This window comes from Acomys russatus, chromosome 5, assembly GCF_903995435.1.
Source record: "Acomys russatus chromosome 5, mAcoRus1.1, whole genome shotgun sequence".
NCBI classification, from domain to species: Eukaryota; Metazoa; Chordata; class Mammalia; order Rodentia; family Muridae; genus Acomys; species Acomys russatus.
Genome location: NC_067141.1, coordinates 9,105,508 through 9,130,935, shown reverse-complemented (window position 1 = coordinate 9,130,935; position 25,428 = coordinate 9,105,508). Strand labels below are relative to the sequence as shown.

Genomic DNA, 25,428 nt, shown 5'->3' with positions numbered 1-25,428 from the left:
TTTTATATGTGGGGCCCTCACTTCACCCACTGCTACATTTCTAGCCCTGGAAAAACCTTCATCCTATCTGGCCACTCTTCAAATTTTTAGAAACCACAGAAAAAACATCTTGAGGGTTATATAATCACTTTATTTTCCTTTCCCCACCCCAAATGTACCATCAAAGCCATTCCAGCATGTAATAGTCCTATGACTCCTTGCACAACTCATTCTAGAAAGATATTTCAGTAAGGAGATGAAGCTTATCCCATCAGCATAGCAATGTGTCTCAAAAACAGGTTTCATATTCCTGTAACCCTCTGCCTATCCCCCAAACCCAAAACCCCTTCAGTCCAGAGCTACCGGAAGTGGCTGACTCACCGTACCCACGCACAGAAAGGGCCCCCAAACAAGCAGAGGGGTTAGACTTCAGAAACAGGCAACCTCTTTATTTATACAGATTTAAGAATACCGAAGAAAAGCCCCCTTTGTTAGTGCCTGACCTCCGCCCCAAGTTACTGCATACCAAGCGGCTACAAATGAGAACCAACTGACTGCAAGTCCCACAGTGCATGCAATTTAAAACGTCTCTACGGCACACTGTCAGTCCCAAGGCTCCGAGTGGAGGGCCCTATGGAGCCACCGTGTTGCCAGCTGGGTCTGCCGTGCTGCTGGGATTTGGGGGTGCGGCTGCTTTGGCTTCTAGCTGTTGGCTTTCAGTTTGTGGGTCTTTGTTCTCGGGATCTTTCTCACCCTTGTCTGCTGCCACAGCTCCCATGCTCATGATTTCCTGCAGCGGCTGCTCCGACTCTAGGTTGCTGGGCTGCAGTTCATAGACTTGCACTTGACCCGGGACGTCAATTGCTTTCTGCTCGAGTTTTTCCAAGATGGTCTGAACCTTCCTGACGCCGTCTCTCCTGGCCTGACGCACATCAGCTCGTCCCTCCGGGTCTACGGAATCCAGGGCCAGTAGCTCTTTGGTCAAATACTCTTCGATCATCAGGTACTTTTTATCAGTCTTCTTGCCTTCAAAGTTGTCCACAGCCTGCTCCAGCCCTTTCACCTTCTCCAGGATGGCTTCCACTTTCAGCACACCTGGATGTTTCGGTGGGGCTTCGGCTTCCCCTGACTTGGGGGGTGCAGCGTCTGCAGGGGCAGGGCTCGGGGCAGCCTTCTGTTCCGAAGCCGCAGCTACATTCTTGGGGGAAGAAGGGACAGGTGAAGGGGCAGGGCTCGGGGAAGAACAAGGAATTGGGGCAGAGGTGACCTTCACTTCTACTTTCTCAGCAGGAGGAGGTGGCTTCTGGGAAACGGGCTTTGCGTCGGCCTCTTTGCGGATGACTTGAATAGGGATGTGTCCAGCAGGGAGATCCGGTCCAGCTGGGCCTGCCTTACTTTCTGGTTTGTTTTCAGGTTGGGTGACAGGTGGAGGCTCTCGATGGGTCATGGGCTGCTGAGAAAAGAGGACACTGACGTTTAAATAGCTGTCAAAAGCATTACTTTATAGCTAATAGTAAACAGTAAGAAAACTGGAAATAACTTTTTTATTGGCTGTGTGCAGGCACTTGTGCTGAGGTGTGCAGGCGGGTCTCAGAGGACCACTTTCTAGCCTTCCACCTTTCCATGGGCTCCAGGAACTGAACTCAGACAAAGCAAGTTATTTATTCACACCGAGCCTAGTAAACAGCATTCGTTAAAGATTTGTTTCTTCTTCTTTTTGCCCACCCGCCCATAAAAGATTTTTTTAAATGTATTTTTATTTCTGTATATGTGATCTGTATGCATGTCATGTGTCCTTGAAGGTCTGAAAAGGGAGTCAAATCTCCCAGACCTGGAGTTACAGGCAGTGGGGGGGTGGGGGTGGGGAGGTGGAGAAGAGACACCCCACACAGGTGCTGGGAACCAAACTTAATCAAGTGTTCTTAAGAACTAAGCCATCTCTCAATGTCCATTACAAGACCTTTTTCAGGTTAGCCAACAGCTGAAATACAAACTGGGTGCTGATCATGTATGTGACTAAATTATTTGCGAAGTCTCCAATAACTGGCTGTTTCCTCGAGATGATAGTCTTGTGGGCAAGGAAAAGCAAGTGAAACAGCGTGCTGTCTGCTCAGTGGGGTTTGCTCAGGGCACTCTTTGAGTGACTCCAACTCAGCCCTTAGTCAGAGACACTGCCTCAGGTCCTGCTGTTCCAAAGTCTTAGCTCACAGGTGACTTTTCAGGGTGACTTACAAAAGCCTAGTGGCTTCTGCTCAGACCAGTTTTATGTTTGCTTGTTTTGTCGTGCTAGTTTGTTTGTTTAAATAAGGAAGATGCTCAAAACAGTTAACCCTGGACCACTTGGCCCCGGCATATTGATGCTCTGCTGTGATACGCTTACACTGGTGTCTGGCTGCGCAGCCCTTCTGGGGACTAAAGGTCATGATAATATTTTAAAATATGGACTGTGCTCCACATGGAAACCAAGTAGGGCTCTTGTAGCATCTACACAAATTCCTGGACTCTAAAACCCTTGCATGCCTCAGTTCCAACAATGGGAGGAACTGTTACACAATATTCTCTCTCTCTCTCTCTCTCTCTCTCTCTCTCTCTCTCTCTCTCTCTCTCTCTCTCTCTCTCTCTCTCTCTCTCTCTCTCTCTCTCTCTCAGCGATCCCCCTGCCTCTGCCTCCCCAGTGCTGGGATAGAAGGCGTGCGCCGCCGCCACCCGGCTTGTTGCACATTCTCATCCCAAGTAAAAATATTAATTATACTTTGAAAGTTCAGATAAGTTAAGTCCTTGAAAACCCTAAAAACAGCTCTTTGAACAAGATATAAACGAGAGGCTGACCAAGATTAAGGTTCACAGAGGTCACACCAGGATTGAATGCTCCCTCACTGACTACGGAAAACATGGGGCAAGGCCTGAAGAAAATCCTCACTAGAAATGGGCGCTCTCCCCTGGGATTACTAAATCCAAATATGGATCCTGCCTGGCATGGCTGTCTCTCCCTGGCGAGCTCCTTTCCCACCACATGCCTTGTGCCCACCACCAGCGCCCCCCCCCCGCCCGCCACGCCTCCATGCAGCCATTCCACTGTGGGTTTGGAAAGCAGTAGAAGGTTGTATAAGGATTAACCAGTCAGGAAAGGGTGTCGCGTACTCTTCAGAAATGTCAAGGTCACGGACAGAAGCATCGAGAGGCCGGGGAACAGTGCCAGAGACTAAAGAGAAGTGTTGGCAATCCTGGATCAGATCCCCAAATTGGGACAGTGCTGGGAAGGAAAATCTGAAAGTGGATGGTATCCTGGCCAATGCTATTGGAAGAACATTACGTTTCCGGAATCCGGCCATTCTGCTGTGGTTGCGATTCTTAGGAAAATCTTTGCTGAAGTATTCAGGAGCAAAAGGGCATGGTATTTGCAAGTAATTCTCATGCAGTTAAAATAAGTAGGTGATACGGAGAGGAGGGAGACAGAAAACGAGACCAGCAAGCATTAACGGGGGGGGGGGGGGGTGCGAGCACTGGGAAAGAAGTAACTCAGTTGGTAGTGGTTGCCTAGTGTGTAAAAAGCCTTGGGTTTGATACTAGTATCACAGGAACCCAACACCGTAGCACATCCTGGGACGACGGCACTAAGGACACAGAAGCAGGAGGATCAGAAGTTCAAATACACAGCGGACATCCTCAGAGACACAGCAAGTGAGAGACTGTCTCAGCAAAGCAGCAAAGCCAAACAGCGAACACGGGCGAAAGGCACACGTGACTTGTTTGTATGAGTCTTACAGCTCTTCAGAAAGGTTGAAATTGTTTCCAAATAAACTACTGAGCTGGAGAGATGGCTCAGTAGTTAAGAGTACTGGCTACTCTTCCAGAGGTCCTAAGTTCAAGTCCCAGTAACTACATGGCGGCTAACAACCATCTGTAAGGCATGAAGACAGGGCACTCATATATACATTAAAAAAAAAAGCTAAAGACAGTGCATGGGAGAAGACCCAGCAAGCCAAACACCTGCTGCAAGCATGTGAGGACCAGCGTTTGGACCCCCCAGGGCCCACATAACATCTGGATGGGTGTGGTGGCCCACCTGTAATCCCAGCACTCAGGAAGTAGATATAAGATATCCCTAAAAGCCGGGCGTGGTGGCGCATGCCTTTAATCCCAGCACTCTGGAGGCAGAGGCAGGCAGATCACTGTGGGTTCGAGGCCACCCTGGTCTACAAAGAGAGTCCAGGACAGCCAAGGCTATACAGAGAAACCCTGTCTTGGGGAAGAAAATAAAAGATATCCCCAAAACAAGCTAGCTAGCTGACTAGTTGCATTGGCAAGCTCTGGGCTCAAGTGAGCGACCTTGCCTCAATATAAAAGGAAGGCTCAAGTCAACCATAAGCCTTCACAAGGATGTGCACATACATACACAAAATATGTATTACATACATGCATGCATGCACACCACACACATGCGAACACAAACAAAAAGATGAGGGTTGTCTGTTTCAGGGACTTAGATACCTCACTGTTTGGAGGTGAAAGACATTTCATGCTTGTTCATAGAGAGACTTCATTTTCAAAACTGCCATAAGGAATAATTGAGCTGCTCGTGTTACAGCCAGGAGTCCAAGGACACTGAGTGTCCTGTCTCTAAGCTGCAGGCTGTTCAGTCTCAATGACATCTCTCCCCAGCTTCCACTAGGATGGCTTTCCACTACTGTCCACCAACGCACAAGGACCACATTTCCCCACTGTAAAGGGAGGGGACTGTCTCAGACGTGGTTCCTGACTGTCAGGCTCAGAGCTTTAAGAGATAAGAGGGCCATTTGGTTTGCACATGATAATAAGTCACCGAACCCTAAGGAACTCATGGAAGGCGTGGAGAGAAATGAGCTGCTTTCAGGGAAGAGACTAGCTGAGCCAAGCCCTTGGAGGGCTGGGGGATAAGAGACTGTACTGGTATTTTATAAAACAGGTCTAGGCTGTGGAAACACCCAGAGGATTAAGAGAATAGCTTGTAGGCGAGAGAGGGGAAATTACCTCTTAAACTGGAGACCACACTGTGGTTGGAGCGTGAGTGGGGTCACAGGGAGACCAGGAAAGGGGTGGTGAGCACCAAGGGACACGGCCACAGGGGATGATAACACTGAGTGACAGCATTACCAAACTCTCTCCTCTCCCCCTAGAGTGGCTGCAATGGGAAGCAACCAGCCCCTGTCCCGCATTCTCATCAGGGACCAGCAAGTTCTAGAATTCTGCTTTGTCTCAGTTGTGCCTTTGCTGACTGGACAGGGCTGTGAGGGAGAAATCACAGGGCACCTGTAGAACTCCTCGGCCTGCGTCAGCCAGTCTCTATTTCTGTCGGCCAACTCCATACCTGAGGTCTGTCAACCACGGTGTGCACACGGATGGGTGACGGGGAGTGAACTGGTGTGCCGCTTCTGGCTGGAGAGCCTTCCCGGCTGGATGCTCCTCTGACTGGTGACCTGAATGGAGACGCTGCCCGAAGTGGCCGGGGCTCCCAGTCATCCCCCTGGATCTTGTGGTAAACAGGCTGGTGGGTCTGGTATTCACCCTGTTGAGCTGGGTAGTGGGTCTTCTGGGCTTGGTGGAAGGAGGGCTGGGCTGCCGGGCGGGTGATGGTTTGCTCATGGATCACGGGGATGGGTATGTAGCCCCGGGGAAGCTGGTGGCTACCCAGACCACTCCTGCCAGAGGAGGGCAGGCTAGCCGAGGAGGATGAGGATGAGCAGTCAGAGGCAGCTGGAGACTGAGACCGCTGCAAGAGACAAAGGGCAAGGGCGTGGTGCCATGAATGACCCTCCCGTCCTGGCAGCGTGCTCCAAATTTCCACCAGGCACTCTCGGCCAAGCACAGCTCATTTCCCAAAGCACTCCAGCAATAAACATTTCCATTTCCGAAGTGAGGGTAAGGGCTGTGCGGCCCTCTGTGAGGGAGCGAGCGAGAGTCCAGTGTGTGCTGCCCAGGATGTGGTTCACCTGCCTAGCATGCATAAGGCTCCCAGAGCTCTGAAATAAAAAGGCTCAAACACTTCGAAGCTCAACAGTTCTCTCTGCGCCTTGCCTGAAATATGGAAAAAGGCTAGCCTGCCTGCCCACCTCACAGGGTTGCTTTGAGGATGAACTGAATGCCTGCCACATGCCCTGGCAGGCAGCTGCGTGCACAGGAAGGGTGTGGTCCGCTGTGTTTGTTGTTACTGAATGTCTCCTTATTTCCTCTTAACATCTTATTGGAGAGTTAGGTAGAGTATCTGGGAGCTGCCTCCCGCCTCCCCTCCCCTCTCTCTCTTCTTCTCGAGACAGGGTTTCTCTGTGTAGCCTTGACTGTCCTGGACTCACACTGTAGACCAGGCTGGCCTCGAACTCACAGAGATCCACCTGCCTCTGCCTCCCAAGTGCTGAGATTAAAGGCGTGCGCCACCACCGCCCGGCTCCCTTTCTCTTCTCATCTACCTTCTGGTTGGTCATCTGAAGGTGAAGAAGATGGCTCTCCAGGAGCCTCACTACTAAAGGCCTTGTTAGCTTAAATTTTCTGAGCTCTCTGACCGATGCGTCATTTTGATGCGTGCTGCAAAAGCACCACAGGTGTAGTAGGAAACACATCTCCCAGGAAGGAGAGAAACCTCCAGTGTCCCTCATCAGAATATGGTTTTTTCACCCCAGGCTGGTGAAGATGAACGGATACAGGACTTCAGAAACAATCAGGACTCCCACGCAAGTAGGAAATGAGGGTTGACGCTCAAGAACATCGCCACTGGACACCCCCCCCCCTCCCAATTAGCGGCAGAAGGACAGGTTGAGCTACTTAGGAACCCTACCAGGTCTACCAGCCGCAGTCTCAGCTCAGAAGCAAGTGAGCGTTCACCAGTAATAAACCTCGCAGCGCGGAGCTTCAAGGCTCACGTCTAAAGCCGCTTGCCCTTCTGACTTGGCGCTGGAATCCGCCCCCCCCCCCCCCACACACTCTGAAGACAGAGATGCCGTCCTGACTTCCATCCCCAGCACAGGCCCAAATGGTTGAATGTGTATCTGAAAGGCATAGGGAGAAGAACCCAGAGCCCGGGGACACTGAGCTAGGAGGCTGGGAGGCTAGGAGGCTCCCAGCTGTACTGCCTCAGTCTACCTCTATGTGTTTCCACCATGGAGCTACCGTCTTGGCGCCAAGTCTTTCACTACAAAAGCAAGCCCGGCAACCTGAAAAAACACAGGCGTAAGATTCAGGAGGCAACTGGAGGCTGCCAAACTGCCTCTGCAACCACTGATGCTGCAGGCCGGGCCCTGAGCCCTGTAGACTGCCTGGTAGGGATGTGGCCCAGCCCGAACCAGGCCTCTTCTTACCTCAGGTCCATGGGCAGCTGGGGGCTGAGCTGCTCCGGCTGCCGGCACCTGTCCACACTGTTTATCTGGCTGGGTGGCTTCTGTCATGCCGCCACGCAGAGGAGACTGAGACCTCTGCGGAGCAGTCGTCGCGGCCTCGGTTCGAAACCGCTGCACCCCAGGCTGGGAGTAGGCGTGGAAAAGGTGTGGCTGTCGGTTTTCGGAGCCTTCGTGGAGTACAGGGATGGGAATGTAGCCTGGTCGGAGCTGGGGGTATATGGGGTGGCCTTCCCTAGCGGGCAGCAGCCTGGGGCCTTCACGGGCAGGGCCATTGGCAGAGGATGCAGTTTCCTAAAATAAAGTAAGGAGGAACAAAGATTGGTTAGAAACAGGACAGAGAGGCCCCTAAGGGAGGGTGGTGCTGCGGGGCTCTGATCTTCAGGAGGGACTTGGGCATCACAGTTCAGCCAGATGAGCTGAGCACAGGGGGCCAGACCACTTTCCTGCCTCTGCTTTCTCCAGATGCTCAGAATCTACGGTGTCATCAACAGTCCAAAGACTTATGGGTCCTGGGAAGGGTGGCGCATGCCTTTACTCTCAGGACTTAAGAGGCAGAAGGTGGCAGATCTCTGTGACTTTGAGGCCATCCTGGTCTACCACATGAGTTCCAGGCTGGCCAGGGTTATATAATAAAAACCTGTCTCAAGAGGAAAAAAAAAAAAGAGGTGCAGCTGGAAGTCAAATTATCCATCTGAAGCATAAGAAAGGTCTGGGTTTCCCACAGTGGTGAGACAGGTTTCCTTCTGGGTGACAAGCGGTAAGGGCAGCAGATAGCAGCGAGCTGACCCTGCACATCCTCACAGACCAAAGTCAGGTGACCCCAGGAGACTCAGCTCCAACCACTGAATAGCAGCAAACTTCTCAGTTTCCGGTCAAGCGCGCACATCTCCCATCACCCAGTTTGTATCTGATCCAAAGACAGAACTTGAAAATCTTTCTGGAGAAGGGTGTGTGTGTGTGTGTGTGTGTGTGTGTGTGTGTGTGTGTGTGTGTGTGTGTGTGTGTGTGTGTGTGTGTTGTGTGTATTGTATTATGTGTGTGTGTTGTGTTATGTGTGTATGTGTGTGTGCGTGCGCATGCGCACTGTGTGTTTAAGGAGCTAGCTTCTTGGACATATTTTTAGAACAAGCTGCAAGAAAGGGTGAAACACGGGAATGCAGAAGTGGAACAAGAAGAGAAGAAAACCCGGGGAGGCTTACAAGGCCAACTCACAGGCATCTCTGCCTGGCTAAACTTTATAGCAAGGCTACTGGGCTTTCTCCTAGGCCCATCTCTGCATTTCCATGTAAAATCCAGTTACTGCAGAAAGAACAGCTAAGCCGTGTCAACCAGAAGCCCCTCCTTCTTAGCCCATCACGGGATCCCTGAGCTAGTTCCCAGCTCTACCCCATGGGATCCCTGAGCCAGTTCCCAGCTCTACCCCACCTCCAGTCCTCCCTAGCAGATGTCAGTCACCCTCGGCTGTAAGCATCCTGTTAGGTCAGTTTGGTCGGAATCCCTGTGGCCTTTGATCAGCTGTCTCCTTTGAGGACTCTGCTATCCACAAGTCTCACCCTGTGCTTTGTCTGTGCCCAACAGGGAGCTGAGCTCGTCTCTCCCCACAGCAATAGCACGGTCTATCTCAGCATTCCCTATAAACTTTTCCGTGCCATGCTCTTTTAAGGAAGTTCCATGGAACATTTGCCCCTTCAATACAGCTGTTAGAATTCTGCTTCGGTCTGCCTACCTGTGATGTCATTGCTTACCTGCCGTGGGATTGTGATCCTGCCCTTGCACCCCCTTCTTGCTCTTCCTCTCTCCCCCCTCTTCCTGTCTCACTCTCTGTCTCTGTCTCACTCTCTCTCTGGGGTACTCCTTTCCCCGTTTCCTTCTCCCCCCATGTTCACTTAATAAACCTCATATAACATAATATCTGCTGCCTGGTATCTCTAATTACATTATCTTATCTTACTGCCTTATATATATTAATTATTAAAAAACAGTAAACCCTGTTTCGGCCGAGAGCGGTTGGGGGTCCTTCTAGTGTCCTCTCACAAAGTTACTCCTTTAAAGGCCTGGCTATTTTTGGGACCCTTGAGAAGGCCAAGTTCCAGATGTACCTCAGGGAAGATCTTATTTCAGACACTGAGGCCGGCGAGCCACTCACTGGGCGATGACATCTCTCTCTAACTAGAAGCTGTGCAACTCCTTCCCCAACTGTCTCCTGAGCAGGAGAGTCCTCCCACAGATGAGGTCAAGTGTGCTGTGTCACTTGGACATATCCAAATAGGTCAGTCTTTAGGAGGGTACGCCTTCCTCAGCGAGGTAGGACTCCAAATGGCAAGCAAATGTCAAAAGCTGGGAAATCTGTGAGCTCGGGGTGCAATTTCTACAGCGGCAGAACTAGGCAAATGCTAAAGACACATGCTGAGGGTTGCCCTGCATTTTTCAGTGAAAAGATGGTTAATTCTGCAACGCTTTATATTTATATACAGGTCTGGATGCCAGGTGGCTGGCCCTGGAAGGTGGCACGGGTTAGGCTCACGCGCCGCCTTCCCTCCTGCTGAGACCTTGCCCCGGGAGGGCCTCCACAATGCAGAAAAGGCAAGGGTGTCACTGTGTCCTTGGGGAGAGGGGCAGACAGGCACTTGGTACTCTCAGATTAGAATACCCACGTGCTCAGGACATCAGCATTAGTTTAGCCTGCTTAACTCTCGGGTCACCCAAGAGCTGGGAGGAGATCCAGGCCTCACAGAGAGAGCCTAACTCTTGCCAGGAGGCACACACCATAGGGAACTGGCAAGGGACAAGGAATCCTGTTATAACATATTTTTCCAGGCAAAGCGTCTGTCTACTCTCGGGGATCAGGCAGCCTTCTTTCCAGTTGAAATCAGATTTTTGTATAGTCCTGCCATGTGTTTTTTGGGGTGACTTCCTGGGGCTTACCTTGGATCTAGGCACCTAGCAAGCCTGAACTAGCCTGAGCTAGCCTCATCTACAACTTCCAGTGAACATCAAGGCAGCACTCAGGCCCTCAGGGGTCTTGTTGGTCATCAAACCAACAAGATATAAACAAGGAGTTTATAAGACAAGTTAAAGGCTTGGGGGGGGGGGGGTGTAGCTAATTTGGAAGGCTGCTGGGCCAGCATGCAAGGAGATGCTTGGCAACCAGGTTTGGGGTGCACGTCTATAACCCCAGCACTTGGGAGGTAGAGGCAGGAGGGTCACAAGTTCAAGGTTATCTCCATCAACACATTGGATTTGAGGTCAGCCTGGGCTGCATAAGACCCTGGTTCAAAAACCAGACAAGTTAATGCATGAAAGAAACAGGAAACACTTTTACCTGAAAAGCAGAGGTGGCTGAGGTATAAGGGGAATGCGAGGCTTTGCCACAGTGGAGGCTAGCCTAGCTAGGATCCGAGCTCATTTTTACCACCATTAGTTAAGTAATTCCCTTACCCCTGTACATCTTCATTTCCCTTTCTATAAAAGAAAATGGGCCAACAAGTACCCTACAGAACTATGGTGAGATTGTTTGTGTCAGGGCCTCACATGTAGCCCAGGCTAGCCTCAAACTTCTGATCCTCTTGATGGAGCCACCAGAGTACAAGGATTACAGGTGTGACTCCAGGCCTGGGTGTGACTCCAGGCTTGGGTGTGACTCCAGGCCTGGGTGTGACTCCAGGCTTGGGTGTGACTCCAGGCCTGGGTGTGACTCCAGGCCTGGGTGTGACTCCAGGCCTGGCTTTCTGATTATTATTATTATTAATTTAAAATATGTTTTAGTGTTTGTTTTCCTTGCGTGAATGTGTACCGTGTGTACTCAGTACCCTCAGAGGCCAGAGGAGAGCTCTGGATCCCAGGGACCGAAGATACAAATAGTAGTGGGCTGCCATGTGCGTGCGGGAAGTCAGTCACTAGCCTCTGGAAGAGCAGCCATCTCTTCAGGCCTGAGGTTTTGGTTTTTTGCTTTCTGGAGACAGGGTTGAATATGTGGGAGGCCTGTAGAGAGCATCGGATCCCCTGGAGCTGCAGTTACAGGCAGTTGTTGTAAGCTGCCCTCCATAGGTGCCGGGAACTGAATGTGGGTCCTCTGAAGAAAAAGCAGCCTATAGTCCTAACTGATGAGCAGTCTCTGCAGCCCTTGAGGTGACTGTATCGTAAGACACACTTAAGATGGATTTGCAGAAGGCCGGAACAAATCAGAGTTCCCTCCCTGAAGAGACACAAGAGACTCCAAAGCAACAAAGGAAGCCAGAGTGAAGAACAAAGCTAACTTATGGTGACAGAAATCTGCACGGTCACCTATGAAAGTGGCTTGGAAGGTTCTGGAAGGAGCCTTGAGTTAATGAAAATAGTCTGTGTATCTAAGTGGTGTATATATCTGGGGATGTATACATACCCAACCAAACGCTACACTTTTCTGCAGCCCCCTTACTGGCCCCCGCCTGTCACAGTTCACCCATCCCACCAGCCCTATGCTCCTCCTAGTCAGGCCTGCTTGTGGGGGCTTTTCCTAGAGGCAGCCCTTATATCAAAGGCACAAAGACCTTGCATCTTAGGCAGCTCGCCTGTGGTTTGCACCTCAGCTGAAAAAGCAAAGGGAGAGGAGGAAGCCCTTTCCAGCTCACCCAGGGACCTGGACAGGAGAGGCAGCACATGACTTGTGTCTTTCCAGAAGGGTTAGGTCTAGGTCCAGGGAGGAAGGCACGTGGTAACCATGGTGATAACCACAAACAGATGCTAAGTTGTGGAAGAGGAGACTGTAGGTAGCGGGCTCTGAGCAGATACTCCAACAAGATAGGAGGAACCAAAAAAGGAGACGTGACGGTATGGAAGAAAAAGAGAAACCAAGGCACAGCAAGACTTGCAGGAAGAAGTCAGAAATGGGTGAGGAGTAAGAGCACGCAGGGCAGACATGGGAGGAGGCCATGATGGGGAAGAGAAATGAACAGAGGTAGGAAGCCCTCCATGGCTGAAAAGACATGAGGAAAAGTGGGAGCCTCCACCAAGACTCTAGTCTTGAGCTTGGAGTCAAAAAAAAAAAAAAAAAAAAAAAATGGCGCTGCTGGCTGGCCCCAGCTGATGCCATTTAGGCAAGCATGGCCTGGGGCTGCTTTTCTGTCTGGTCCTGAATTTCTTGGATCTGTGTGAATTAGTCATTGACATAGGCCATCTGACAGAAACCCATCATCACCAAGGGTGCGCGGAGCCCAAGAAGTTCTCGGCTCCTCTTTATCTCTGTTGGGTTTCGTTTGGGAAGAAATATTTTCAAAAGCCAACTGACTTCACAGAATAGGTCAGTAACACATTCACTTCAACAGTAATTTGAGCCATACATAGCAAGGTCTGCACTGGAGTGCCTTCCTTGGCCTTTGTGTGTGTGTGTGTGTGTATGTGTGTGTGTGTGTGTGCGCGTGCGCGCGCGCGCGTGCGTGCACTCTCGCTCGTGCTCACATGTGCGTGAATGACCAAAAAAAAAAAAAGTCTAAGACTTGTAATTTCTCTTGAGTACTATTTAAACTTTTCTCTTTAGTTGGCGCAGAGGTATTCTCAAGTTCCGCTCACGTGCAAAAGTGGCCTCTTGGTCACAGCAGAGCACCTTTCAGGTGAGCCTCACCACGTCTACCATCCTGCCTGCAATGGGGACCCAGGAATCTTCTCCACCTGGGTTGGGGGAGTTGGTGCTGTGTCATCACACGACAAGGACCAGGCACAAGCCAGTCACCAAGCAGAAGCCTGTGAGCCCCCGGTTCCAGGCCCCCTGCTCCTGGTCACCTCCCTGTAGCCCAGGGAGTTAGCCTTATCTTTGGCTGAAGACAGAAATACAAAACCTAATTACAGAATGAGGGCCTCAGGGTCTGACTTCCACTTCTTATCTGACTACATTAGCTTATAAACAAATGTGCTAATTTTACTGGTGTTTGCATATCACATTAAAATCCTGAGGCTATCTGAGGGCACCAAACAACTCCATGAGATGGCTGGAATACAAATCAGGGAAAGAAAAAAAAAAATACTAAGTGAGCCAAAATGTGCCCTTTTGGGCACAAGACTTTATTATTAGAGAAAGCCGGAAGACAGGCTGAGCTAGAGGAGTGTTGGGTTTCTCTACACGTCTGCAGTAAGTGAAAAATGACTGATAAGCAGACTGCACTTGGCCTGCCCACCCCCGCCCCACCCATGTGGTACATGGGCAGCCCACACACCCTCCTTAGACCCTGGTTTTTCTTAGCTATAAAATTCAGAGGTGGCCCAATATTCTACAAAGTATTAGTTCTCAGACTGTAGGAAACAATGGAGCACCCATGAGGAACACACACACACACACACACACACACACACACACACACACGTATGTACATACGTATACATATGTGTGTGTGTGTGTGTGTGTGTAAACATGATGAAGGCTTTATGTCCATCCCAAACAAGCCTTATTCAACTAGGGCAAGAGGCCTAGGGAGTTGGCATGACGAAGCAAGGACACCTCAGGTTATGCACCAGAACTCATAGTACCCCAAAGTTTTATATCCCAAATTAAGACAAGGCCGAGGCCTACCCCCAGCCTCATATCTTGGAAACAGGGAGAAGAGCTCTTGGGTACATGCCTAGCAGACCATTTGCTGGCATTCTCATTCCCACAGGACAACATGAAGAGTCAGTTCCCTATACACTGAGTAGGTAGCCCTGGGACCCTAGAAATGGGCCCCAACCCTGACTCTTAATAAAGTGGGCTTGATGCCTACAGACCACAGTTCCCATTACTGTGGTGACAGCAGCAATGGCGGCAACAAATGCTCCCAACTCGAGCCCTGGAGTTTTAAGTAGAACACCAATTCTATTAACTGGGTTTTTAGGCCAGAAGAGCTCTCACCCAGGTCAGCTGTTGGGTTTCACTAATACTTCAAAACATCTAATACCAACAAGAAAGGCAGAGGCTTGAAAGAGAGACTGTGGAACTCCCGGTACAGCCGGGACCCGGGCAGAAATGAGGCAGCTTGGCTCGCCTCTATCAGGCAGGGGACATGCGACAAAACTTTCACCTCTGCTGACACCTGAGCTTCAATGACACATCACACAGCCTTTTGTTTGGTCCAAAAGGTCGCCTGAATTACTTATTATCAATGTTATACATAAGCAGTCACGCATGCCCACAGCCAGGCTCAAAATTCTTTGTCCCCCCTGAGTTGCTACTGTTTCTGGAAGGCTTGAGAGATTCTGGGCAAATTCAGTTTAAGAAGCCAGACCCACATGCCACTCAAGTCCCTTCTGAAGAGACGGATGGCTCAGGGCTTAGAGTGACAGCACCGACATCGTGTGTCTCACAATAGCCTGTAACTCCAGCTCCAAGGGATCCAAAGTCTTCCTGTGGCCCCTGCAAGAGACTGCACTCATATGCACAAACCTATGCAAGCAACACATAGGTAGTTTAAAAAATATGAATAAATCTTTAAAAAAGAAAACAAAAAGACAGGTCTGTGTTGGCCACAAAACTGAGTCACAGTTCACCATGAGTCACAAGTGATCACAGGCCTGCTTTACTATGCCAGTTATTCAAACAGAAACACTTTATTCTAGGACTATTGTGGTGCTAGTCTTTGTAGCTGTGTCCAAATAAACAGGAACCAGTGGGCAGGAGCCCTGGCTTGTAAGCTGCCATCCTGGCTTTCACCCTTTCCCTGCGGCTCATCATCAACCTCGGACAGAACTTGCTACCACGGTCTCAGCTTCCCAGGCATAAAAATTCCCTTTCCTGCCACGGGGGGTGGGGGGGGGGGGGATGGGGGATGGGTTGGTGGGTTGGGGGGCCTCACCAGTTTTGTTGTTGTTTTGTTTTAAATAGGTTCTCACATAGTTCAGTTTGGCTTTGAACTTGCTGTGTACTTGACGATGGTCTTGAACTCCTGATCCTCCTGTCTCTTATCTCCCAAGCATAAAGATTACAGGCATGTGCCACTTCCACTGTTTTGAAAGACGTTAAGTGAAACAGGGCATGAGAAAGTCTTTGTGAACACCGAGCTACTCCCAGCCCTACACAGACATGTGCCTTCATCCCAGTGGCTGATGGACCAAGAGGCTGGGCCTATCATTGCAAAACACAGTTCCCTGGTGGCTCTTACCAGACTGGTAAGGAGTCTGTTAGAGTTAGAAGCCCTTCCTTTCCTCTCAGTCTTAAGTGTTGGCATACAAACAGCTTTCACAAACCTGCCTCCAGGCTGCTTGGCGCCCTCTGATGTCATCACCTGCTGCCACCACCAGGGGCACAGGATATAAAAGGACAAAACCACCTTGTTGAGTGTTCTCTCTCTCTCTCTCTCTCTCTCTCTCTCTCTCTCTCTCTCTCTCTCTCTCTCTCTCTCTCTCTCTGCCTCTCCTCCTGGGGCATCCCTTCCCCTCTCCCCTCTCCTCTAAATAAATCTCTCCATATTTATACTGGCCATGTGCCATCTCATTTTTAATCATAACATTAAAAGACTAGTTAGCAAGAATGCCACTGTCTATACCGCGAACTAACCTGGAAGTAAATAGGACCAAATTAGTGCCCTAAAAGCCTGAGCACGTAAATGCATGGAATGAAGCTCCCTCACACATCCAGAGATGGAGGCGGAGGAAAGCCAGGCCAGGGTAGGCAAAGAGCATCTGCTGGCATCGCCTTAACATCCTCACCGCATCCCTCAGAGGAGCCCACACACAGTCTGGGACAAATAACCAGCAGCAGCTGCTGGGTATTTCCCAGGCTAGAGGGAGTGCTGGGGACCCATCACCACCACCCACAACCCCCATCCTTCCCCACCCTCCACCCAGCCTCCCAGCTTTCCCATGCCCCGGCCCCCTCCTCTGGTATTCAGCCTGACTGATACATTGGGATGGACCTCAGGTCACAGGGAAGCTGGCGCACACATACGTGGAGAAGCCCAGCCAAGAAACACTGGGCTCTTAACCTCACAACTTCAGGGGGGGAGAAAATCAAGTACCTGCTTCCTCTTAGCGAAAAGAAAGGCTGCTTGCTTTAATCAACGCAGATGGAAAAGTACCTAAATCTCCACTCTGGGCAGCAAAACTGATCAGAAATGGGGTGGAGGTGGGGGCTCCTTTTTGACCGGGGCATTTCCACAGTCCTCCCAAGGTCTTATTCCAGACAAAAGGTAAACACGATGGTATGGTGCCCCCACTCCCCCCTTCACCTTCCCAACTCCGCCCCCTCCCCTCCCCGCTGCCATCAACCGGGCTCCAGGTTCTGCCTGGCATTGTTCTCAGGACTGCTGAGACAACTGAGGGACAACCTCTTCTCAAGCAGTGAGTGCTAAGTGATGAACAGTTCCACGCAGCACAATGTAGTGTCCCCTCCCCTTGCTGGCCCTGGTGTAAACCAACAAGTCTCTCTCTAGAGCAAAGGGGCCTGATGGAGGCTCCAGAAAGTCCAGCACCTTCATCTGACCCCCACCCCCACCCCACCGTGTTTCCAAGTTACTGAGTATGTGAACACAACCCTCCTGGGGCCCAGGAAGCCCTGGTCAGGGTTCCGAGGCCATCCGGACACCAGCCAAGGGAGAATCAGCAAAATCTGGGGCAAGCTTGTGAGGAACAAGACTTTAGGCCTATCTGTTGTCGTATGAAAGACACTGCTATGGGGAGGGTCAGCTGGACGCCTGTCTACCAAGACCTCCCCACTTCATGGCACACATTTCCAGAACAGATACATGGGCTTTGTTTCAAGCTTTGAACAAAGCACCCTCCAGGCACTGTCTCCTTGAATTCTGTTTGAATTCTTCTTGAATTCTGCTTGCTGTGCCCACTTTAAAAAACAAAAAACAAACAAACAAGCAAACAAAAAAACAGGCCTAATGGAGGGTGTGCAATTTGCTTAAGGTCTCCAGAACCCACTTTTGTCTGGTGATAAGGCAGGACCCATAACTCTTTCCCTGTCACTTGCCTGCCACTCCTGGATGCTGTGTGTTGACATTTGTGTGACCTCTCTCCAAACCCTTCACCTTCCCTAGACCAAAAAAAAAAAAAAAAAAAAAAAAAACCACAAGAGGAAAAGCATCTCTTTTCTCCCAGGCGAGGCTCAGACCTGAAACAGTTTGGGTGTTCTCCAAGTCAGGCAGAGAGCGACAGCCCTGTGCTGAGTCACCGGCCCAGCCAAGGCAGGACCAGCAAGCAAAGACTTCTTGGCTTCATTCTGAGTCACCCTGGCTCAAAGACTTCACCATCACCAGGCATGGGGGTGCTATGGAGGGAGACACCCCAGCTGCACCTCACAGATGAGGGGGTCTTGCTTGGATGCAAACAGCCTGGTGACCTAACCTGGAAGACTAAACCATCCACCAAGGCCTTTCCTTCCACGCACTCAGCTGTTTTCCAATTCTTCCACCATTTGGCTTTTAACTATGCATTCCTTCCTTATTCATTCATGATCCAAGAAAAAAAAATTGTGAATAACTGAGAGAAAGGCCCCTACGTTTACTACTTTGGTGGATACTGAAGGAGTTCCTTTGGAAAGGGAAGACCTGTTTCCTAAGAAATGCTAAGGAATTTTCCATAGGAAGTCTCAGATCGAAGGGCACAGCTCTGTGCAGGGAACTCAGGAAAACAGATGAGTTTACAGGCTTCCTTGGAGGCAGACAGGTAGCAATCTGTAGTTCTAGGTGATTCTGGATAGACAGTGAAGAATCTATATTCTATATATGGTGTCTGATCTTACTGCCAGCCACAAGAAAAAGATAATTAGACTCCTTTGCCAAGCCACCACTGCTGTGGGCACAGCTCCGGATCTGCAGCTCCTGTGGGCTCCCAGCCCCTCCCTACAAGACCTGATGCAGATGCTGCGTCAGTGATGGGAACAAAACAGCTTCTCCCAAGCAGTTAAGGATGGACTGACTCAGGGAGTCAGCACCGGTCTCTGAACAGAAAGGGCCATTTAGAAAGTGACTAAAGGGACAAGCTTCTGAGGGACATCTGGGAACCCAGCAATGACACGACTGTGCTGAGGGACTGCCAAAGGGTTTCTTTCTTTCTTTCTTTTTTTTTTTACTTTTTATTTTATGTGCGTTGGTGTTTTGCCTGCATATATGTCTGTGTGAGGGTGTCAGATCTTGGAGTTATAGACAGTTGTGAGCTGCCATGTGGGTGCTGGGAATTGAACCCTGGTCCTTTGGAAGAGCAGTCAGTGCTCTTAACCACTGAGCCATCTCTCCAGCCCATGCCAAAGAGTTTCTTAAGACGCACTTTGTGTTTATACTCCATTGAGGCATTGTCCTGCGCCTACAGATTCTGCTAGGCAAGGAGAGGCTGAGAAGAAACAGACTCTGCCTGGAACTCTCAATGGGGTTGTGAGCCAAAAAGGCCAAGCAAGGAGCCCACCACTTAGAAAAGAGATGCAGAGGAGAGCAGTGTGGAGTCTATCTAGGGCCAGGGCAGCCCGCTTCCGGTCTGAGAGGTGAGGCAGGTAAATATGCCTGACACTTCTACAGGACCAGGGGCAGGAATGTCAGGCCAGCCTTTCTTGGAGCCATAGGCAGGTACAACCCTCTGCGTCATGAATAGTTTCCACCTCAGAGAGCTGGCTGGAGTATTTAAAGAGACAAGGTTTTTTTTTTAAAAAAGCACATATCCATATCTGGCGCGCGCACACACACACACACACACACACACACACACACACACACACACACACACACGTGTGTGCCAGATGACAGACAGAGTTCAGCTTCTGTATGTGCAAAGTGAGGAGATCTGATGGCTGGCTAGGAGTCCCTGAGGTGTAAGGCAGCAGTTGATTTACGTGTGAGGCAAGGAGATGGGGCTGGAGAACAGCATAGCCAGGGCTAAGGAGGGGTCTCATCAGGGCCTGTCCATGCTAAAGAGCCTCCAAGGCTCCTGAGAAGCAAGCCCTGTGTTCAGCTCTCTCAGCTTTGCCACACAAGGCCTCTTATATATTTTAGACCACACTAAAGCCCAAAGGAGAAAAAAAAAAAAAAAAAAAAAAAAAAAAAAAACAGATCTGGATTACATACAGTTTTCCTAATTTGGGTGGAAGATACCAGAACAAAAATGTTAAATGTTGACAAACAGTAATAAACACGTGGCATGGTTTATATAAGGAAACCGTGTGCTGTTCCAGAAACAGGGACGGTGCTAATCAAACCTCACGGGTGGTATGAGCCTTTCTGACTCACCACCAGCCCCAACGGCATCCAACAGTTGAAGCTCTCTCCAGCCTGGCTAACGTCAAATGCTACCACAGTTCTCCTGTGTACGTTCTCTATCTAGTCCACAAAACGAGGGACAAATTGTGGCCCGGGCGGGGTGCAAGCCAAACACACAGGCTGCTCTTTAGAGGGAAAAGAAAAAGAGGGTCTTGGGTGAACACCCTTCTGAGGCACGTGGCTGTGCTCCCGATCCACTCCCACCAAACCGCTTTCCAGCCCTGACTGCGGCTTGCTGGAAAGGCCAGGGTGAGGGGAAGAGACGCTCATTTCCTGACTCTGCTAAGAGGTGCAGTGGCCAGCGATCGATCAATCGGGGAAGGGCAAAATGACCTCATCTTTAAGAGAACGAACAGGAGGCTCTACCGAGCCTGAAGCAGAGCAAATGGGTCTTTCCACTTCAATCATAACTCCAAACCGGTTCCAATTTCCTGTGAAAGGACGTTTCTCTCTCTCACAGAACTAAGTACAATCTGCCTAAGTGGCTGTGCGATGCTGGAAGACAGACAGAAGGGGAGCAAGGCTCGGGGGCCTGGGGTGGAGGGTAGTCTCCTCAACACTGTCACCCTGCCACTGTGCACAAGGGTAGCCAGGCTCTGTAGGCACACCACACCCATAAGTTACCCCCTAGCAGTCAAGCACTGGGAGAGTGTTGGCAGGCCAGGTGTAAAGCAGGTAGCGCCCCTGGTGCCAAATGGAATCAGGGGCCAGTGGCTTTCTCCCCCCACCCATCTCCTGCCACCCCCGGCCCCCCCAACCCCCCCCCCACTGTGGCTTTCAAAACCAACTTGGCAGACTCAAAATCGCCAGGAAGCCCTCTGAACTTACTTATTCCTGAGTCCCCTTCTGGGCAATTTGATTCAACATGGGGTGGGAGTAGGCTGGGTCAAGTAACTACAATGTGTGGTTTTTTTCTAGTTTATTATTGTTATTTTATGTGGGAGTGTCTCTCTATATCTATCTGTGCACCAGATTCCCTGGAACTGGAGCACAAGCGCCTGATGTGGGTGCTGGGAAACAAGCCCAGGCCCTCTGCAAGAGCAGCAAGTGCAACTCACTGCTGAGCCACCTCTCCAGCCGCTCGGTGTATGTTCTAAAACGCTGTCCTGAAGGGCATTCGAGATGGCTTACTGGGTAAAGGCACCATCTTTTGCCAAGCCTGAAGCCCTAGTTCCATCCAAAAATCCACGTGGTAGGCATCCCTACCAAGGTCGTTCCTGCCTATACACCATGACGTGTGTGCTGCACAAACACAAAATTAAACTGAATTTACAAAACCAAACCAAAACTCTGGAGACTGCCAGGATGATCCCCACACCCACAGAGGCGAATGGCTTAGCCGGCCAAGTAAGGAACCAGCATTCTAGGCGACCTGGCTTCTGTTTAGTCATCAGGGAGAGATGCTGCTGGGGAGGGGTGCCAAGGAATCATGCACCTCCAGTCTCCAAAGGGGACACTAACCTCTCTACAGAAGGGCCCTCCCTGTTTGGTGGACAGGCCGTGCGTGCAGAAAAAAAACAAGATGGAGGCCTAGTGTGGCGGCTCACGAAGGTGTCTTGCATGAGGACATTGTCACCTCCCACTGCAACAGGCCAAGGGACACCGAGGGTCCCTTGTTCATTGTGAAAACATGGGTAGGAGTTGCTATAACCACTTCAGAGAAAAGAAAAGTCAACCCCAAGAAGACAACGTTTAGGACAGAATGCAACACAAAGGGCAGTGGGTCGGTTCTTTCTACGAAGGACTTAATCTTTTTTTAAAATTTATTTATTTATTTATTTTGAAGGACTTAATCTTTACCAGCTCTGACTGTTAGCACCCAGATGCCCTCTCACATCTCCGGCTGGGTGAAGGGATCTTTATTGACTGACAGCACCTTCTAGCCAAGGTGGGAGCGGTCTTTTCGCTCCTCCCACACAGGCCTTCCTCTTTCTCCTTACACTTAAAAAAAAAAAAAAAAAAACCATTTCAGGGGCTAGAGAGATGGCTCCCCAGCTAACGATGCTCTCTGTTCTCCAAAATGACCTCCTGAGTTCCATCCCCAACATTCATAAGGTGGCTCACAATCACCCAGAACTTCAGCTCCAGGGAATGCAACATCCTTTTGGTCCCTAAGGGCACCCGTACATCTGGGCATACATATATACATAAAAAATAAAGAAATCTAACCCACGCTCAGGCTCAAGGCAAGCACAGCCTGAGGGTTTGGCTCCACCGCTGAATGCTCATTTTTCTCCTTGTGCTTTGGTACCATGCTGGCAAGTCTACCTCAAGCACTTACTCTGGTAAAGGAAACCCGTCTCCTGGGTTAGTCACAACCCACCACCAAAATCCAGGCTAAGTGCAGCACAGAGGTCAATGTGCTTCCGTTTCATGGAGACTCGAGCCACTTCCAAAGCCTGCACACACACACACACACACACACACACACACACACACACACACACACGGCCTCTTCTAACTCGCAGCCCCCCTTGGCCCTCCCACTGCTGCTGGTACAAGGTGGGTGACCTTCAGAAACACACGTGAATTCTCCACATTCCCTTAAACCAAAGGGAACGACACTGTTAGGGACTTTCAAGTTTAAAATTATAATGGTGAAATGCTCAATTTTTTTTCCCCAAGCCCCAAGACATCTGATTTAGTATTTTGCACTCTCTGTTCGGTAAGAACAATGTTGACTCTTTTTGTTTTTGTTTCTTTCTTTCTTTCTTTCTTTTTTAAAGCCTCATACAGATTTACAAAATCCCAGTCTAACGCATCTATCTAGTGGCTAGAGGAAGATCTTCACTCCCAACGAGGGTGCCAACAGCCTGAGATTGGGCCTATAGCTGCCGGAAGGAAGTCTCAAACTACAGTTGTATACCACACAGTAGGGCTTCTACTTCCCACAGTCCCCTATAATGCATGGGACAGACACACACACAATTATGCCCACCCCAAATTACAGCCTCTTGTCCTAATAATTTCCAGGAATAAATATACAATTAATTCCTTGTAAAGGTGTATACCCAGTGAGCACTGGCTCACTGCTGGGTACGAGATGTGGCAAAAATTGTAAGGAAGAGTTTGTCTGGCATTTTCAAGGCCCTGGGTTCAATCTCCAGCACCGTATGCATAAAAAAAGTAGAATTTTCTACAATAATGATTTATAAAATATTTTTAATTTGGTGGGTTTTTTTTTAAAAATATTTTTAATTTAATTTTAATTTATGTGCATTGGTGTGAGGGTGTCAGATCTTGGAGTTACAGACAGTTGTGAGTTGCCATGTGGGTGCTGGGAATTGAACCCGGGTCCTTTCGAAGAGCAGACAGTGCTCTTAACCACTGAGCCATCTCTCCAGCCCAATTTGGTGGGCTTTTGAAAATTCCAAATAACAGACCAGCATTTTAATGTTTTCATTTTTATTTTTTCCAGACAGCAGTAAGTTAGAGTTGTTCTTCTTCTTCATTTGTTTGTTTGTTGTTTGTTTGAGGCAAGGTTTCTCTGTAGACGAGGCTGGCCTTTAACTCAGAGATCTGCCTGCCTCTGCCTCCCAGTGCTGGGATTAAAGGTCTATGTACCACCATGCCAGGTCTAGGTGAATCTTTTTTAATGTGTACTTATTTTACTAAATTTTTAATTTTGAAAAGATCAAACATACATAAATTATTACTGATCAGTATGCTAAGTATGACTTTTGTTAATTTTATTTTAAAAGATCCTACCTAGCCAGGCAGTGGTGGGGAATGCCTTTAATCCCAGTATTGGGGAGGCAGGACAGTAGTATTTCTTTGAGTTCGAGGCCAGCCTGGTCTACAAAGTGAGTCCAGGACAGCCAAGGCTACACAGAGGGACCCCGTCTCAAAAAACCAAGGGAGAGGGAGGGGAAGATCCTACTTAAATTTTAAGCTCTTCGTTCAAAATTTAATTGCTTGGTTTTTGGTTTGGTTTGGTTTGGTTTTTTAAAAGATAGGGTCTTATTTTGCAATACAGGCTGCCTTCATTCCAAATTTAATTACTTTGTAGTTTTTGGGGCAGACTCTGGTTATTAGTCCATGCTAGCTTTGAACTCAAAATCCTCCCACCTCAGGCTCCTGGGTGCTGGGTTGACAGGCCTGAACCACACCAGGCTTCATTCCAAATTGTATTTTCAATTTTTCTTGCTCTTGACATTAAAGCACGCGTGCCAGCATATACGTGAACGAGGCGTACACCTGCTGTGTTCACAAGACTCCTCAGCTATTTCTGGCAATAAACTTCCAGTCTTTTAACACAACAATAACAAGGAAGAATTACGCAGTTAATATATATATATATATATATATATATATATATATATATATATATATATATATATATATATATATATTCTCTTTTTCTCCAGTGTGAGGTAATGTCTTAAGGCAATGGCTAAGTAAGTATGCGAGACAGTTCTGAAACTGTCATAAAGAGTGTCTTTAAAAAAAAAGTAACATCAGAATACCCTCCAACTGAAAGCAATTTCAATCAATAATACAAGTTTAGTTTTAAATACGTGGGTGAGGGATAACTTATTTACTTAAGCTTCCTGAGTCACTCCACCCCTAAGATTCAGCAAAGTCAAGATTACCCTCAACTAAGTTCGAAACTAGAAGGTGAAATCGCCAAAAGGATTCCACTCAGTATGGAGCCCTGCAGCCCTGGCCATGCGCCACCAGCACTGGACGGAGCGCAGGGTCTCAGCACGTAAGACGCGGGACAGAGAGGTGGTGGCCCGGCCTGGCCTGGCCTGGCCTGGGCCTCGGCGGCTCACCAAGCCGGTCGCCCCTCCCGGCACCCGGCACGCCGCTGCTCTGGCCGCCCGCCCTTCGCCAGAAGCTGTTGAAAACCACCCGATGTCACCGCGCAGGTCGCACCCCGCGAGCTCCCCTCCAAGGCCACCCCTCCCGAAGTTCCCCGGGGCCCGACGCCTGTCCAGGGCGGAGACGGGAAGGGACTGTTCTGGCGCAGCAGGGCGCAGGGTGGGGTGGCTCGCACAGCCCAGGCCCTTCACCGTCGAGGTGGGACGGCTAGCCCGACTCACCTTGGGGCCCGCAGGCGGCACACGCGGGTCGTTCCACGTCGTGGTGCGGCTGTTGTGGTCCACGAAGAAGGGCCAGCCGGTCTGCGGGTCGATTTTGATCTCCCAGCCCGGGGGCAGGGGGTCTCGGTCACTGGCTCCATTGCCGGACGCCATCTGCATCACGGGTGACTGGGTGGCGGCGCTCATGCTGGGTTGGGGTCCGCCCGGGGCGCGGAGCTAGGGCGCGGGTCACGAGGTCGTGGAGTGCGGGCACCTCTGCGTAGTCGATGTGTCCGGGAAACCGGCGCCGGGCACCTTTATGAATTAAAGGACTGGGTGACGTGGCCGAAGAGGGGTGGAAGTGTCTGGAAATAGCCTCCTCGCTGCCAAAGGGGAAGGAGGAGATAAAGGGAAGGCAGCAACTGGCCGGCTAGAAACTTCTGGTCCCATCCAGAGAACTTGGCGGCCGCCGTGGGTTGGATACGGAGCTCCGCCCTGAGTCATCGGCTATAATCGCGGCAGGGCGGGACCATAGGCGGGATCGGAGGCGGGGATTTGTCACCCGCCCCTTCTCCTCCTTGTCTTTTCCCGCTGTCCCTCCCTGCAGCTGTCCTATGTGTGTCCCGGGGCCTGTGCGTCCCGCGTTGGCTGGAAGCGCATAGGCGTCCTGGTGCGCCCAGGCTGGTTTCGGTCTCCGGACTCCCGGTAACTCCTTCGTGCCTCGCGGAGTGTCCCGGGGCTGGCAGTCCGAGGGCCGGGTGCTTGTGGCCCAGCCTCTGTGTGAGGATTAAATCATCTTTAAACTCGGAAAGTCTCTTTCGCCCCAACGCCCAAGTAGGCTGAGGGACACTGGCGTCCTATAGTGAC

At 50.1% G+C, this 25,428-nt stretch overlaps 1 protein-coding gene across 2 annotated transcripts; it reads right to left on the bottom strand.

Annotated features, from left to right (window-relative positions):
* Positions 1-527: 527 nt before the first annotated feature.
* On the bottom strand, positions 528-25,062 carry Bag3 (BAG cochaperone 3). 2 transcript variants are annotated; one of them, XM_051145398.1, is made up of 4 exons: positions 24,583-25,062; positions 7,308-7,637; positions 5,327-5,728; positions 528-1,429 (listed from the first exon to the last, which is right to left on the bottom strand). In XM_051145398.1, exons 1-4 carry the CDS (start codon positions 24,766-24,768, stop codon positions 611-613), a joined length of 1,737 nt encoding a protein of 578 aa, XP_051001355.1. In that variant the 5' UTR covers positions 24,769-25,062; the 3' UTR covers positions 528-610. The 2 variants fall into 2 exon arrangements, with proteins under 2 accessions (XP_051001355.1, XP_051001354.1); XM_051145397.1 differs by having other exon boundaries at positions 528-1,432; positions 24,583-25,060.
* Between the last annotated feature and the right edge of the window lie 366 nt (positions 25,063-25,428).

Coding starts and splice junctions, on each gene's coding strand:
- Bag3 (XM_051145397.1), bottom strand. CDS start 24,768: ATGAGCGCCGCCACCCAGTCACCCGTGATGCAGATGGCGTCCGGCAAT. Junction 7,638..24,582: donor TGCCGCCTGCGGGCCCCAAG/GTGAGTCGGGCT, acceptor ACTTTATTTTAG/GAAACTGCATCCTCTGCCAA. Junction 5,729..7,307: donor CAGCTGCCCATGGACCTGAG/GTAAGAAGAGGC, acceptor TGTCTCTTGCAG/CGGTCTCAGTCTCCAGCTGC.